This window comes from Natator depressus, chromosome 7 (assembly GCF_965152275.1).
Source record: "Natator depressus isolate rNatDep1 chromosome 7, rNatDep2.hap1, whole genome shotgun sequence".
NCBI lineage: Eukaryota > Metazoa > Chordata > Testudines > Cheloniidae > Natator > Natator depressus.
This window is the reverse complement of record NC_134240.1, coordinates 97,968,814-97,983,707: the sequence shown is the minus strand read 5'-3', so window position 1 is coordinate 97,983,707 and position 14,894 is coordinate 97,968,814. Positions and strand designations below refer to the sequence as shown.

Genomic DNA, 14,894 nt, shown 5'->3' with positions numbered 1-14,894 from the left:
TCTGCCTGAGTCTGTGTACAGATTGCCTGCAACAACAGCTCCAAGAATCACAAATTGCTATTATTCACCGTAATGGGATGTTAACTTCAAATAATATGCTTCAGATGTATTTGTTATTCATTCTATGAAATGTATTATACATATATTTAAAATCAAAGTAAAATATTTATTTTATGTTGTAAAATTGGTAAATTTCAATGGATATGTGGAGGAACTATATTTATTTAAAATAGTTTTAAATACAACACATTGTATGTAAAACATACTAATGGGATTCCATAGATTTTAAATATCCACATTACAACACATGTACATCAATGCTTTTACAAAGCACAACAAGTGGCTTACTTTTCTTCTTTTCAGGTGACCAGCCAATGGAGGGCTTCACCCTACTTTGCAACTGTTTTGCCTGAATAAGAAGTGCAGGATGGGGCTCAGAATTAGCTCATTCCATTACCTTTGGCACTTTGTGCTGAATGCCCTACAAGACTAAGAGGGACTGGCAGCACATTAACAATTGAAAACTCACCTTTTGGTTTGTTTTAAGAGGCACAACCTCCAGCCCCACTCAGGTTTCTCCAGTATGACACCCCAGCATACACCTAGTGATGTCAGATCAACCATGGAATCCTGCGGAAGCATGGAGCCAACCTACAGGTGGAGAGGGGTTGAGGTAAATTCCAGGCTTTTGTTGAACTTGTTAATGTATTTAGCTATTTGGCATGGCTTTGTAAACCTGTTCTTAAAGAACTATTTTATATCCCAAAGGGTGTAAATCATATAGACGCCCCACACAGGCATGCTCCATGTTCCAGTGTGATTCACGGTGGATCTGAGTGCATCAGCATGGTGCATGTTGGGTATTGTCACATCAAGCAGGGGACAACTGTCAGTAATAGGGCTAGTCATTGTGGGACCTAATAAAAAGGGCCAGATTGTGATACCCTTACTCACAATGAGTAATGTCTTGCTCATCAAATAGTCTTATTGAAATCAATGGCACTATTAGAAAAGTAAGGTATTACTACTCATTGTGAGTAAGGGTATCAGAAATCAGGACCAAAGAAAGGGGCAATTTCAACTGATGTGCTGAATGGCCCTTTCACCATTCAGCACAAGCTGCTAAAGATGATGGAATGCTGTGAATTCCTTTTGCAGGTTTCCAGTTGATTACAGACTCTACTGTACAAAAATAGATCACTAGAATATGCTATAAATGGCTTATGATACTGTTGGATTTAAATGGTTATGGTTCCCTAGATATCACCATTTACACATAGTAACAGCTGTCATGGAGAGGAGTGGTTATCAAGAATCTTAAATATAGGTCATGATTAATAATGGCATTATGCTGTATATATATCATGTTGACCTGCAATAAGACACAATATAATAATAAATCATAATTACAGATATTTACATAGGACCTTTTATCCAGAGATCCCACAAATCTCTACAGACCGATGAAAAACAACAGGGATCACTTTCTCTGCCACTAAAATGTAGCCATGTCTGGAGTAAAGAAAACACACACACACACACACACAGAGTTCAGGACAGAAAGTGAAGAATTATCTTTGTCCAGTTGAGACCACAGAGGGGTTTTAGTTAGGCAGATTGCCTGAATTGGGATTTGGCCAGAAAAACAAACTCACAGGACACAACTTACTCATAAATATCACCTGAGATCTATTACAAACCTGTAAGACAATGAGTTTCCTCAACTCCCACTGAAGTCACTGGGAGATGAGAATGATCAGGCCCTAAATAATCAATAGTATTTCTTGCAGTACCAAAGTTTTATTTTCAGGTCATTCAAGCACTAACCAGAGCTGACCTTCCTTATTTGTGAGATCTGATAAGATCAGAGCTCAAGCTAGTGAGGCTGAAGTTCTATATAACTCTACTTGATATGAACTAGCAAAAACCCCACAATCATTTACATTCTGAAGATAAGAATTGATTCTTAGCTTGAGTTGGTATCAGGTTCACACTCAACTTTTCTTATAAATGCTTGATAGCTGTCTTAGACTGTACATATGGCTATGTCCTATCATTTTGTATAGCTATATGAATAGTGATGTAAATCTACAATGCTACTTTGTAAAAGAAAATAGGGCAATGTTGTTAAACATCCAGAATTGTATTACTGTTGCTATTATGCACTCATAAAGAAACAGACCACTAATATATGTTTGGCAATAACAATGATATTGATGATTCATTATTATTCATCCTGAATATACTTACCATGGTGACCCTGGTACAGGAGTAGATGCCACAGGCTTGTTGCCATTTGATATGCTGTCATCTTCATTTACTAGTTTCAAAGGATGATCCTTGACATAGAAAGACACAAAAATTAGTCAGCAGGTGAAACTGATGCTTAGGAGTGCTACTATTATATAAACAACTCTGTTTAAACTGGAGGTGGAATATTAAATCATCGTTATACCACTGGAGGCCATACGGACAACCATCTACCTCTAAACCAGCTACGTTAGACTGGAAAGAATATAAACACTGCCCTATTTGGAACATTATACATGCAAAGCTTGAGAGATAGAGTCTTCCATATACAGCACAGGTACCAACTCACTTAGAATACTGTGTATAATTTTGTGCATTTCACCATAACTAGGATAGGCCACATCATCATCAGAAAGAAGGAAACCAACCAACCATGTGGGTTGGGATACTCAGAAAGCTCAGGATCAGGTGGGGTTTTGGAACCAGAAGGCCAGCGAAAAGTGCAGAATGCTCTGAAGGAACATGCAGGGGCAAGGAAAACTTGCACATCTGGACAGGTGTGAGGAAAAGGCTTGAAGGGAAGGAGTGCTAGTGCTTGTGCCTTGGGTTGGCAGCAAAACACTTTTGTTTGGCAGTGAAGAGCATATGGTTGCAGGAGGCAGTTTGCACGGTAAGCAACTGGAACTGCTGGAAGTCAGGCATCAGGGAGGTTGAGGGTGCTCTGCATAAGTTAATAATTCAGTCATTATTAGGAATAACACCTATTTGTAGACAATTTTGCATTACTTTGCTCAAGAATAATGCTGTTGAGAGTGATTCTCCACTGGCCTGTGTGTATGTTCTGACAACAGTTCTTACGCTACCAGCCATTGCACTGAGATTTTTGCCCTTTGGCTGGAAGTCTGGCATATGTAGACCTGTTAACTATTTGAAAATTTCAGACAGGCAATCTCCAAAACTTTTATTTATCAGGTAGTCTGGAAAGCTACAGGTAATACGTGTTTTAAGCGTTAAAAATCAATTTATATCAGTAGCTTAAAGAAATGAATGGAATGGAGGAAGGAGATGCTATGATAGCTCCCGTACAGTGTCAATGCTTGAGAGGATGATATGATTAAAAAATAATAAGCACATAGACAGAGCTCTTAATCTTCAAAGTGCTTTACAAATTGTAAGCATTCAATAATGCTTCTGAGAGCCAGTGCAGCACTCTGGATCAGCTGCAGAGTCTGAGGGATGATGGACTTAGACATTATGATTGCATAAAGCATAATGTCTCCAAGGTGCTGGGGGAAAGTGGAATAGAAATGGGAGTGGAGAGAATGAAACACACTGAACAGTGGCACTTGCTATACCTTTCCAAAAGGTTGAGGGTGCTCTCTACGCAGCGCTGCCTTACTGGGGTAAACTGGTAGGGCAGGGAGAAAAGAGAGGAGGAGAAGAGGCTGTCCACACCTATCACCTTTGAGTTGTGTAACCCTGCCAGGAATGGTCTCCTCTTGTTCTCAAAGAGACTAAGCGGACTCATTATTGTTACCTACACTGTGGAGGTGCTGGAGGGTGAGGTGCTGAGTATGAGGGTAGGACTCTCCCATGCCAGCACACTCATTACAGACTTGTATCCCTAATTTGGCCCTAACAGTTTAATCTCCATATTGTCTTCATGAGGAAAGTAAGTCTTTCCACATATCTTAAAAGACTTTGATTCAGGCCCTACATCATAGAATCATAGGACTGGAAGGGACCTTGAGAGGTCATCTAGTCCTGTCCCACACACTCATGGCAGGACTAAGTATCATCTAGACTATCCCTGACAGGTGTTTGTCTAACCTGCTCTTAAAAATCTCCAATGATGGAGATTCCACAACCTCCCTAGGCAATTTATTCCAGTGCTTAATCACCGTGACAGTTAGGAAGTTTTTCCTAATGTCCAACCTAAACCTCCCATGCTGCAATTTAAGCCCATTGCTTCTAGTCCTATCCTCAGAGAGAAATTTTTTCTCCCTCCTCCTAGTAACAACCTTTTATGTACTTGAAAACTGTTATCATGTCCCCCCTCAGTCCTCTCTTTTCCACACTAAACAATCTTCCCTCATAAGTCATGTTTTCTAGACCTTTAATCATTTTTGTTGCTCTTCTCTGGACTTTCTCCATATCCTTTACAATCCACTGAGAAAGAATTTGGGTATAAAAAAGCTACACAGATACTACATATGTACAATGCTAGTGTTGCTGTTAATCTCTATTCTTACATTAGATAAAAATTTAATGAACATTAACAGTTGTAATCCATATATATAAAATTACCATCTTTATGTAATGATCTCATTAATTATCTTTAAGAAGGGGTAAAAGTATATTAATTACATACACAGAGGATATCAAATTGGGAAGTGTTGCAATGACAGAGAGGTAGAGGCCTAAAAATGAGTCCTCATGCACTTCTCTCTCATGGCTTGTGAACGTTTCTGCACACATATCTGGAGTTTGGGGATCTCTAGATGCTTGATAGCTGGGGCCTTGGAGATCCTGATTCTCCAAGTCATTTAAATGAGCAAATAAAGGGACAAAAAGAGCTGGTCTCTATTAAAGTGCTGCCTTAATGTCCCCTCTCCTTCACTCCCCAGCACTATTTAGAATGTACAAGGTTACAAAACTGAGTGAGAGATTGGATGAGTAGATAGAAAGAAAGTCTCCCACAATGTCTGTGAAACTAAAACACTGTCAGAATTATAGGGAACTCTATTCTTCTCTTTAGTTTTCCATCAGCTGAGTTTCACACGTAGGCATACCCTATACCCACTCACTCATGCACAAACATAGACAAGTAAATAATAACAAAACAACAACAAGTAGTCTGGTGAGGAAGAAAGACACAGATTCTTATTTCTGTATTTAAATACTTAGGAGGCACTCAGATGCTACCGTAAAGGAGGCCATATGTAAAGTACCACAATGGACAGATTTGACAGAAACCTCTAGAAAAACAGGAAGAGCTCCAGATCATATGATAGTCCTTTACTCACTCTGATTTCTGCAGTTCAATTTTTTTAAAATGAGAACAAAATCCATAATGAGAAACAGACCTTATCCTCATCATTCTCTGTTGGCTTGCTTTTCCTGTCGGTATGCAAAATCAATGTTGGTGGGCAGGAGGCTCTGCTTGATTCTTTGCCTTTATCTGTAAGGGAAATATATATATATATATATATATATTTAAATTCACAATAAATATATTCCTAATTACCCACCGAGATGGCTCAAGAGTTTATATTCTATCACTTGGGAGTTTCGAGTTTAGCTGTAAAGACAGAGTCCCCATTAGGGAATAAGCTGGATGGTGAGACAAAAATTTCCATTATTTAAAATGAGTGATTGTGGTATTTGATAGAAGTGATCTATTCAGTTTCCAAGAGTATGTGGCCACATCCCAGGACCTGCTTGAATCCACTTTGAGGTGTTGGGGTGAAGGTGCACTAAAAATGCTAGGTCAGGGATAGAACAATGAGCCTGTAGTGCTGGAAAATATAGTAAATATAAGCATTCATGGGCTGGCTTGACTATGTGTTTATGAATTCCATCCTAGGACATCATCCAATTCATGACAGCATGTTTTTTCTAGAACAAGAAATATGGAGAACTCCATGGAGATCTGAATCTTCTCCTACCTACCTCAAAACTCTCTCCCCACACATAAGGAGAGGAATATATTAATTACAAAATGTTGACATAAATTCATACATTTTACTGTGATACATTCAAACACACTGTAACTTGCTGATTATTTATTGTACTGTAGTCTCCATCCTGCTCCTATGGAAGTCAATGGCAAAACGGTCTTTGACTTCTATGGAAGCATGATCAGAGCTTGTATTTGTCCTTAGCTGCTTAGAGCATGGAAGAAGCTGGAAAATCTTTTGGAAGTTCATTTGTCTCCAAAGTTTGTTGGGCTCTCGTCTCCTCAGTACAGTGAAAACTGTTTTAAGCAAACATTTAAGGGACTGACTGAAGTCTGGCTGCTTAACAGAAGTGGTCTAATAAATGGAGTATAAAGATGCATTCAATCAGTTTGGGGATATCTTAAAGTTGTTCTTTAAGACAGGAGGTTCATAATGAGTGTGGTCTTCAGTACTACAGATTTCATTCTGTTTACTGCTGTGTACCTTGTGTTATTAATCAATTACACCCAAGCAAAGTGACTGCAAACTGGGTGTAAAATAATGCCATATCAGAATAGCACATCTTACACTCACTTTATATAGGGGCAAACAGCAACATAAGGAGCGCAGGGGGTGGAGAATTAGCCCCTAACTTGTGTGATAAAAAGTGTTCAAAATGGAGGATAGGACACTTTGGCTCTTTCCTACAATACTATTTTGCCACTCAGTGAAGACAATGAAGTTACACTGGTAAGTAGCAGAGTGGACTACGCACACATGCACAAATTTCACCCTGTTTATGGACAAATTTAGTTCCAGAAAAGATAAGATCTGGACTATTTTTGATCCTTAAAAGAGAATGTCTCTCCTCATTCTCCTTTCCCTGATATGTCTATTTATTGATTCCTTCATCATTAACTTGAACTCAGTAATCACAATTTATTGGATGTGATTCTCTTCTTACTTCCAGTAGCTTTAACCTTTGAAACTCAATTGACTTAATTGGAATTACCCCAGTGTGAGTGAGTGAGTGGAGATTCATGCCCTGTATTACAAAATCTGGATACAGGATTGCCACGTTTTACTAGAAATTTTTAGCAGTAAAGGTGATTAACCACTGGAATAAACTACAAAAGGAAGTGATGGCTTCTCAATCTTTGGGTGTCTTCAGATCAAGATTGGATGCCTATATGGAAGATATGCTTTAACCAAACACAACTTACTGGGTTCAATGCAGGGATGAAATTCTAGGGTCTGTGATACACAGATCAGAGATGATCTAATTCTTCTTTCTGGCCTTAAAATCTACTAATCTATCAAATGGACCCCACACCAGGAAGCTCAGATCTCCAAAGTTCAGGGATATTTAGCTGTAAGTTTTCTCTGTTTGGAATCCTCCACTACATCACACCAAGCAGTGATGATGTTTCAACATATAAAAGTTAAAATTTCCTGCAGTAGCATTTACATACAAAATAAACATTACCATATTTTCCTGAATTCATAGCTGAAGAGCTCTGATCACATGACAGCCCTGTACAAATTATCAAAAGGAGAACTGGATCATGCAGAAATGAATCTTCTTACAACTCTTTGGGACTATAGTGCATCTGAGAGCCCTTGGCAAATATTAAGCCTGCTTCACAATGAGATAGCCATTTTCTGTTTTGTCACTTACTAATATTAACAGATTGTTCATAGTCCAAGCAATAGCTTATACTTGAACTCTCAAAGAGATCTGTTAACACTATAACATAAAGATGAGGAGATGCTTCCATCTTAGATCCAGCTTGGTGGGATGAGGGCAATCCACAAGGGCATTCCAACACCCTCGTTGCCAACCACCTTAGCTTGGAATCCAGGAACGGTTGTCAATCTGCAAACTATATTCTCTTACTTTTGTTCAGTATCTTACGAAACGTATATTTGCAATAATTATTGGAGAATTCATGATAAAGTATGATTATTGCATGCATTATAAAGCAGAACCACATACAAGAATACTACACACAAATAATATGGATGTTACTCAGAGTCCAGAGTGTGAACATGTTAGCAAGCATATAACAGAAAACAAAGTGACACAAACAAGCATACACAACAAAATTCCAGTCTGACCATTACTCTCCTAGTAAGGGAACAGACACATTCTCCTTTTATCTATGATTTCTCCAGTGAAGTCTTTCCATTGGCATTCTATTTACAGTTGGCATGGCAACACCCATTTTTTCATGTTCTCTGTGTATATATATCTTCCTACTGTATTTTCCACTGCATGCATCTGATGAAGTGAGTTTTAGCCCACGAAAGCTTATGCCCAAATAAATTTGTTAGTATCTAAGGTGCCACAAGTACTCCTCTTTCTATTTGCCTATTCACAGGAAGAATGACTCCAGCCACTGCTAGTGTGCTTCCCCTCAGCACACACTTCTCAAAATCACAATACAACCATTATTTTGTACAAAAATGAAGAGGTAGGAGAACCTGATTTTTAGATTCATCTCACTCACACTGCTTTTGCTTAACATTGTAAAATGAGATGAAAGCTGCGAACAGCCTGTCTGACATAACAGCCTCTCACAGATCCCTTCACCCAAATCTAAGGGCTTGCATCCCATACTTCTAGGAAACAAGAAGCTTGAAGTTTCCCCCAGACTGTATTAAAGCCATGATGAATGAGAAACATTTTTTTAAAAAAAGCGAACACCACTCTGGAGAAAAATTGCTGGACGCATGTAAATATTTGACACTGCTCCACCAAAGTGAAAATATATATCATAGGGGATGATGGAGAAATCACTTTTCCAGAAAGGATTTGGATTAGGTGTTCTCTTGTTAAATGTTATGCGTAATCAGGAGGAAGACTGAATACATTTATCAATTGATTTCTCCATTAGAGTAGGGAAGAGTGCAGAGTGGCTATTACATATCCAAATAATCTCTAAATATATTTTCCTACACTAGACACCTGTTAATACTGGATCAAAGCATTAAGGGCAAGATTCATATCTAGTGTAACACAATGAAGTCACACCTGGCATGAATTTGACTGTAAGTATTCTAAACTATGTTTCACCATATTTAATTTCTCAACATGCTAATCTCACATACAGAAAGTTTCCCAAATCAAAAGGAACACCACAGTGATTCTGGTAGATGAAACTTCAAACATGCTGAGAAGGAGGCTGTGATGTGCATATATATGTAATTGAAGAGAGATGTCTTGTTAAGGAGTGGCATCCTGGACTGATGCATGACTATGCTTTTTGTGTTTTGGTTCTATTGCTGACTGTAATGGAGTGAGTCATGGGGCTCTCTCTCCCCACCACTCACAACTCTCTCTCCTGAAGACTTTATTTTTGTTTTTATTGTTTGTCCTTTTCCTTAATCTGTAGTAAAAGTTCTCATTAGATTGAAAAATATGTTTTGGGAAAAAAAAGATTAAAAAAAACCTTCAAAACCTGTTTGTGAACAGGACTAGAGAGAAGTAACGTTGACAATCCAAGCTGACTCTCACCATCCTTAGAGAAATGTGGAGGATGCACCTAAGAGGACCTAATCCAGACTCAACTCTGATATTATGTTATCACTGTTTAGAGTTAACACCTCTGAAATCTTTCTCAAGGAAGAAGATTTGCAATTTCTTCTGAATTGTTTCACAAAGTCATTCCTGTCCATTAGCTCTGCTCTATGATATCCTTCAATTAGTCAGATTCTCTCTTCAGTGTCCGTCTCAGAGCCAACTTCTGGTTGTTTGTTTTCTCTTTATTTTCAATACCACAATAGGTTTAGTTCTCTGCCTGGTATTTTACCAGTGAAATCCCAGATGTTCACCTTTTTATCTGAAACTGCAGAAGCAATGGACAAACAAAATGTGCTTTCATAAATTCCTCCCCCACTGATAGGGATTTTTAAATTAAATATTCTCAATGTGCCTGCTGAAGAAGCTGGAGAAATTTCCTTTTGTAGTAGATACTCCTTTAACAGACATTGATTTTGCTGCAACTTCAGAGGCGTGTGGGTTAACCTGAGTACTCAGGGCTTTTTACACACAAAATTGGCTCTGATGCTGTGCCTATTCTAGCACAGAATAACTTATTCAATAGCTCTCTGAGGGCTAGCGTTAGTATAAAATATAACATGTCTAAGTACTCCTTGCTTTGTGGATTTCCACAAACTCTGATGCTCTTGTCATGAAATAATCCCTGTATGGAAAACAGAATTATTTCATGACGGAATAGTCAAGACACTAGATGACTATAAAGGTAAACTAACTAAATACTCCTAATTACATAATTATAATCAGAAGCAAGAAAACGTGAGGCAAAATCTTTTGTACATGGATGCCTAATAAAATGGGGATTGTGGTTTTTTCCTCACAGTTTAGGGGGAAATCACAATAGCCCTTCCTCCAGTTCTTGCTTCTGACTTGGATCATCCAAGGAAGAAGCTATTTTATGTTTTATTTATTTATTTAGTATTGATCACTGTTCTGGTTTCAAAATTGATCAACAGCTTTTTGATTCTTATTCATATGTATTTATATATATCGTATATATTTATAAGTTTGTGTGAGTAGCTCAAAGGAAAGAAAGAAAGCATTAGTAAGTTTAAATAGTCACAGTTGTAATTTAATTGGTAAATATAATAAATTCACTTGGTACATATATGAAATATTGTTGCATATGGGATGGAACACTTAACTCAGCATATCCTCAACATCTTGTTCATAGACCTGAAATTGCACGAACTAAATCAAATGAGATACACAAAGACATGACTACATCCCAAGCAGCTAAGACTGAGAGCACACACGATTACTAAATTTCTGCTGAGATACTGACATTGGTGAATGGTGACAGAAAATGGAGGCCTACAAATTCAGTCAAGGCTCTTGTATTTTTGTATATATGGGCACCTAACCTTCCCTCCACCCAAATATCTCCCACTCCTGACAGAATCCTGGCACCGGTGCAATATACTTAAATGGAAGATATGGAAGACTGCACTCTTCTGCAGATAGGATTACACACATACTCACAAAGCACAATGATTTTGTGTGAAAGAAATAAGAGGGAGTTGAATGTTAAGCAATAAGTATAGCTTCAAGTCCTTTGTGTCTCTCTCTCTTTTCTTCTGTCAGAAGTAACCTGGTTGTTACATTCCACATATATAGACAAATGTAATGCTTTTCCTTGTGGAAAGGAGGAATTGAAAAGCTTTAAAATGTCCCCGAATTCTGTAGTCCTACTCATGGGAATGGGGTGGTGGGAAGTATGATCCAGGATGGTAACATTCAAGATTAGAATTTTTGGGTGTGTGTGTGTGTAAGATTGTATGTTTTTCTAGAATTATTTTGTGAAAGTTCTATGGTCTGGGTTCTACAGAAGGGCAGACTAGGCAGATAATCACAATGGTCCTTTCTGACCTTAGAATCTATGAATCATCTCCTGCTTTCTTACCCTCTCCGAAGGTCTCCCCTTCTAAATATGGGAGAATCAAAAGCCAAGATAATTAAATTAGGTCCCATGCTCGCTCTTTAAAGATTTTCGGCAAAATTTTCATAGGAACATAAGAATTGCCATACTGGATTAGACCCAACGTCCATCTAGTACAGGATCCTGGTACTTAGAGTGGCCAGCTCCAGATGCTTCAGAGGAAGATGTAAGATGGCCCTCCTCCCCTAGGAGACAGAGATGGGATGACCTGCCTCTCACATGTTTCTCAACCTGTCCTCTAACAGTTGGATCTTGGCTTAAGTCCTAAAACACGAAGTTTAATATCCCTTCCAAAATTTGTTGCCATTAATTATAATTCTGGATATTGTTGATATCCATATAAATATCCAACTGTATTTGAATCTTCAAGATCATCTCTAAAGGGATCGTTGGTAACAGATTGCCAATGAAAGATACTTAGGTATCTATTCCCCCTTTGTTCCTTTAAAAATCGCCCCGTGTATCATCCAATTAGAGAACCGATATAACAATACATGATTTAGCTGACAAATCATATACAAAAAAACAGAAGATTGTGAGAACAGAACACTTACATGAATCCTCCCAGGAAACAGTCATAAGCAATCACAATAAAATACGTGTCATGACCCATGGGTCTCAAACCTGGGCCCACAAGTTTCATGGGAACAGTGACTCTCCAACCTTCTGCCTGACAACAGCTTACCTGGGACCCATGAAGCCCAGCTCTATTGTAAAGTTCCATCCCTGAGGTCCAATTGGTGGAGTCCCAGAGCAGCTGATTGGCCCACTGGCCCCACTTAAGCCAGCAGCAGGAAAAGGAAGCTGTCTGAACAGTCTAGCTGTTCTAGACTGTATGCCTCATGCTTCCTGCTCCTGCCACCCATCCCTGCTTCCCAGGCTTGACTCCTGGCATCCAACTTGTGGTTCCCAACTTCCAGTTTGTCTCCTGTCTCTGACTCCCTGGTATCCTGACCTGGCCTGATTCTGGTTCCCAACTTGTGATTCTGATCTCCAGTTTGCCTCCTGCCTCTAACCTTCTAGCAGCCTGACCCAGCTGACTCTTGACTCCTGTCCCATGACTGTGGACTCTGGCTCCAAGTACTAGGTCTGCCCACCCATGACCCACTCCAAGTACTAGGTCTGCCCATGTGAGAGACCCCATGTGACAATACGTTTGCACAATACATTTGCAAAACAGTTTTGAATAGTGAAGGAATTCAACATTCTGACAACAGACCATTCATGAACAGGAAAAGGGCTAACTTCACCAGACACATTGCATGTTTCACTGATTTTAAGCCCAAAAGAAACCCTCAGAACCCTCTATTCTAACTTTCTGTACAGCACAGGCCATAGAATTTCAGCCAAGTGATCCTTGCATCTGACCCAAGAAATTGCAGTAGAACTAGAGTACAGCTAGCTGAGAATTGTTCTTTCAGCTCAAGTCTTGTTGAACTAATGAAGCAGCCTAAGAACTAGAAAAACAATCCATTAGAATTGGATTTGTCAAATAGGAAAGTAAGGTTTAGAGAAGCCACTCTACACAGTGGGAAAGAAGCCTGAGCTGCAAAAATGGGGAATCTTAACAGAGCACCTCGAAGATTTATCTTATCTTCTGAAATGGAGGATATCAAACAAGATGCATGTTTACCCTCTCTTCCAGTTGGTATACTTCTCTTCTACAGTTCTTCTCCTTTTAATCAATTCTTTTCCCACTTCAATTTGAAATAACTGTATAAAATATTCCACAGTATACACTAATGATGCCATTATATATTTTCAGCATAATCAGACATTTTTTTTAAACTTATCATCTTAATTAACAATGATATACTGCTGTAGTTGCTTTACCGCCACCTACTGGTATCCTGGAAACTGTGCAAAAACAATGACTGGTTTCTCCAACTTGTTGCAGATTGAGTTGAATGAATAATATATTTTTAAAGTGTAAAAGTAAAAGTTGTATCAGCAACATTATTTTGGTTGCTAATAGTATGTGCTAATGTCTGTACACGTTATTAAAAATAGGACCATACTGAGCTACATATTTAACCAAGAGGGGAAAACAAACCCAAGTGGGAAAGGCAGCATTCATGTGAACGCATGCTATTCCTATCATTTATGTTAATTAACTGAAATGATTCAGGGCCATATCCTCAGTTGGTGGGAAAGCAGGAAAGCATGAATGAAAACTATAGAGTATATCCTATTTACATCATCTTATATGCTGACCCTCAGGTACAAGATTCCTTAGACAGCATTATTATCATCCAGTTCTTGCATCTATAAAGCCATATATATTATTTCCCTTCCCACACCTCTTCTCTCATTTCATCATACTACCCCTCTCACACCCTGGATCCTTCCTACACTCTTTTGCAAGACAGAAGAAAAATAGTTCAAGCTAGTCTCTAGGCTGTAATTCAGCCCTTTGCTAACTCTTGTTGACATGCTATCTTCCACTCTATGCTGACTTCCAAGACAATATCCAGTTCTAAGATAGTGGTCCTAATCTTCAAAGTTTTCAGTGGTGTGGGCTCAGGGTATCTTTTAGATCACCTAAACTTCTGGGATGGGGACTGTTGTGGTTAACAACTCAGCTTCTCAGGTGCAACAGGACTTTCTACCACAAGGATAACACTCATTTGTGAAGGAGATAGAGCTTTCCTGTGGGCCAGTCAGACTCTGGAATTAACTCCTCCAGGAATGAAGGGCTATCACAAACCTCACCATCTTCTGTTTTAAGTACAATACATACATTTTTTAAACACATAAAACTTTACTAAAATAAAACACTACACCGAACACCCAATTCTTCCCCCAGGAAGAGGGGGAGAGAAAGAACAAACTGCATGTGACAGCTGTTAGTCACATTACTTAATACACTAGAGAAAGGTACTCAGATACTGCAGTGATGATAGTGGTACAAGAACCTATGTAAAACAGAATAGATTAGCACAGAATAGAATAAAATAGTTCCCAATCCCAATTGCTAACAGAAAATTTAGAGATATAACTCATTTTGATAAAACATATCTGCCCTAATGATTTTAAAGGTATTTCTAGAATTTAGATGGGGCTTTACCAGTTGCAATCTAGTTGAAATAACTAAGCATACTGTATTTGTATGCGATCAGTGATATATCACTTCTCTTAGTAAGTCTAATAAATGAATGAACTTTTCAGAGGACCATCTCTCTTGTTTTAGCATTGACTCAAGAAAGTGAGCTTTATTATGCTGTGGCTATCACCTTTGTAAAATCCCTTAATTAGAGTTATATTTTGACAGAAGGAAAAGCTACTAATGGGCCATTAAGTGTTACTTGTGATGGAGGAAAAAAATCAGTATTATCTGTGTAGATTGTTGTACAGTGTTCTACAGAATATTTGTGGTGAATATAATCTTAATTAAAAATGTTCTAGTGAGTGAGGCTAGTGAATCTGTCATTACAGTACAGTAAAATCTGGATTATATGCACTCGAGTTATCTGAAACTTTGTATTCT

At 38.4% G+C, this 14,894-nt stretch overlaps 1 protein-coding gene across 1 annotated transcript in view; it reads right to left on the bottom strand.

The window, feature by feature from the left end:
• The window catches only part of TCERG1L (transcription elongation regulator 1 like), a 228,077-nt gene that overhangs the window by 60,203 nt on the left and 152,980 nt on the right, over positions 1-14,894 (bottom strand). Inside the window, 2 exon segments of the mRNA XM_074959139.1 lie at positions 2,251-2,339; positions 5,337-5,431. Coding sequence (XP_074815240.1) covers positions 2,251-2,339; positions 5,337-5,431 — 184 coding nt within the window.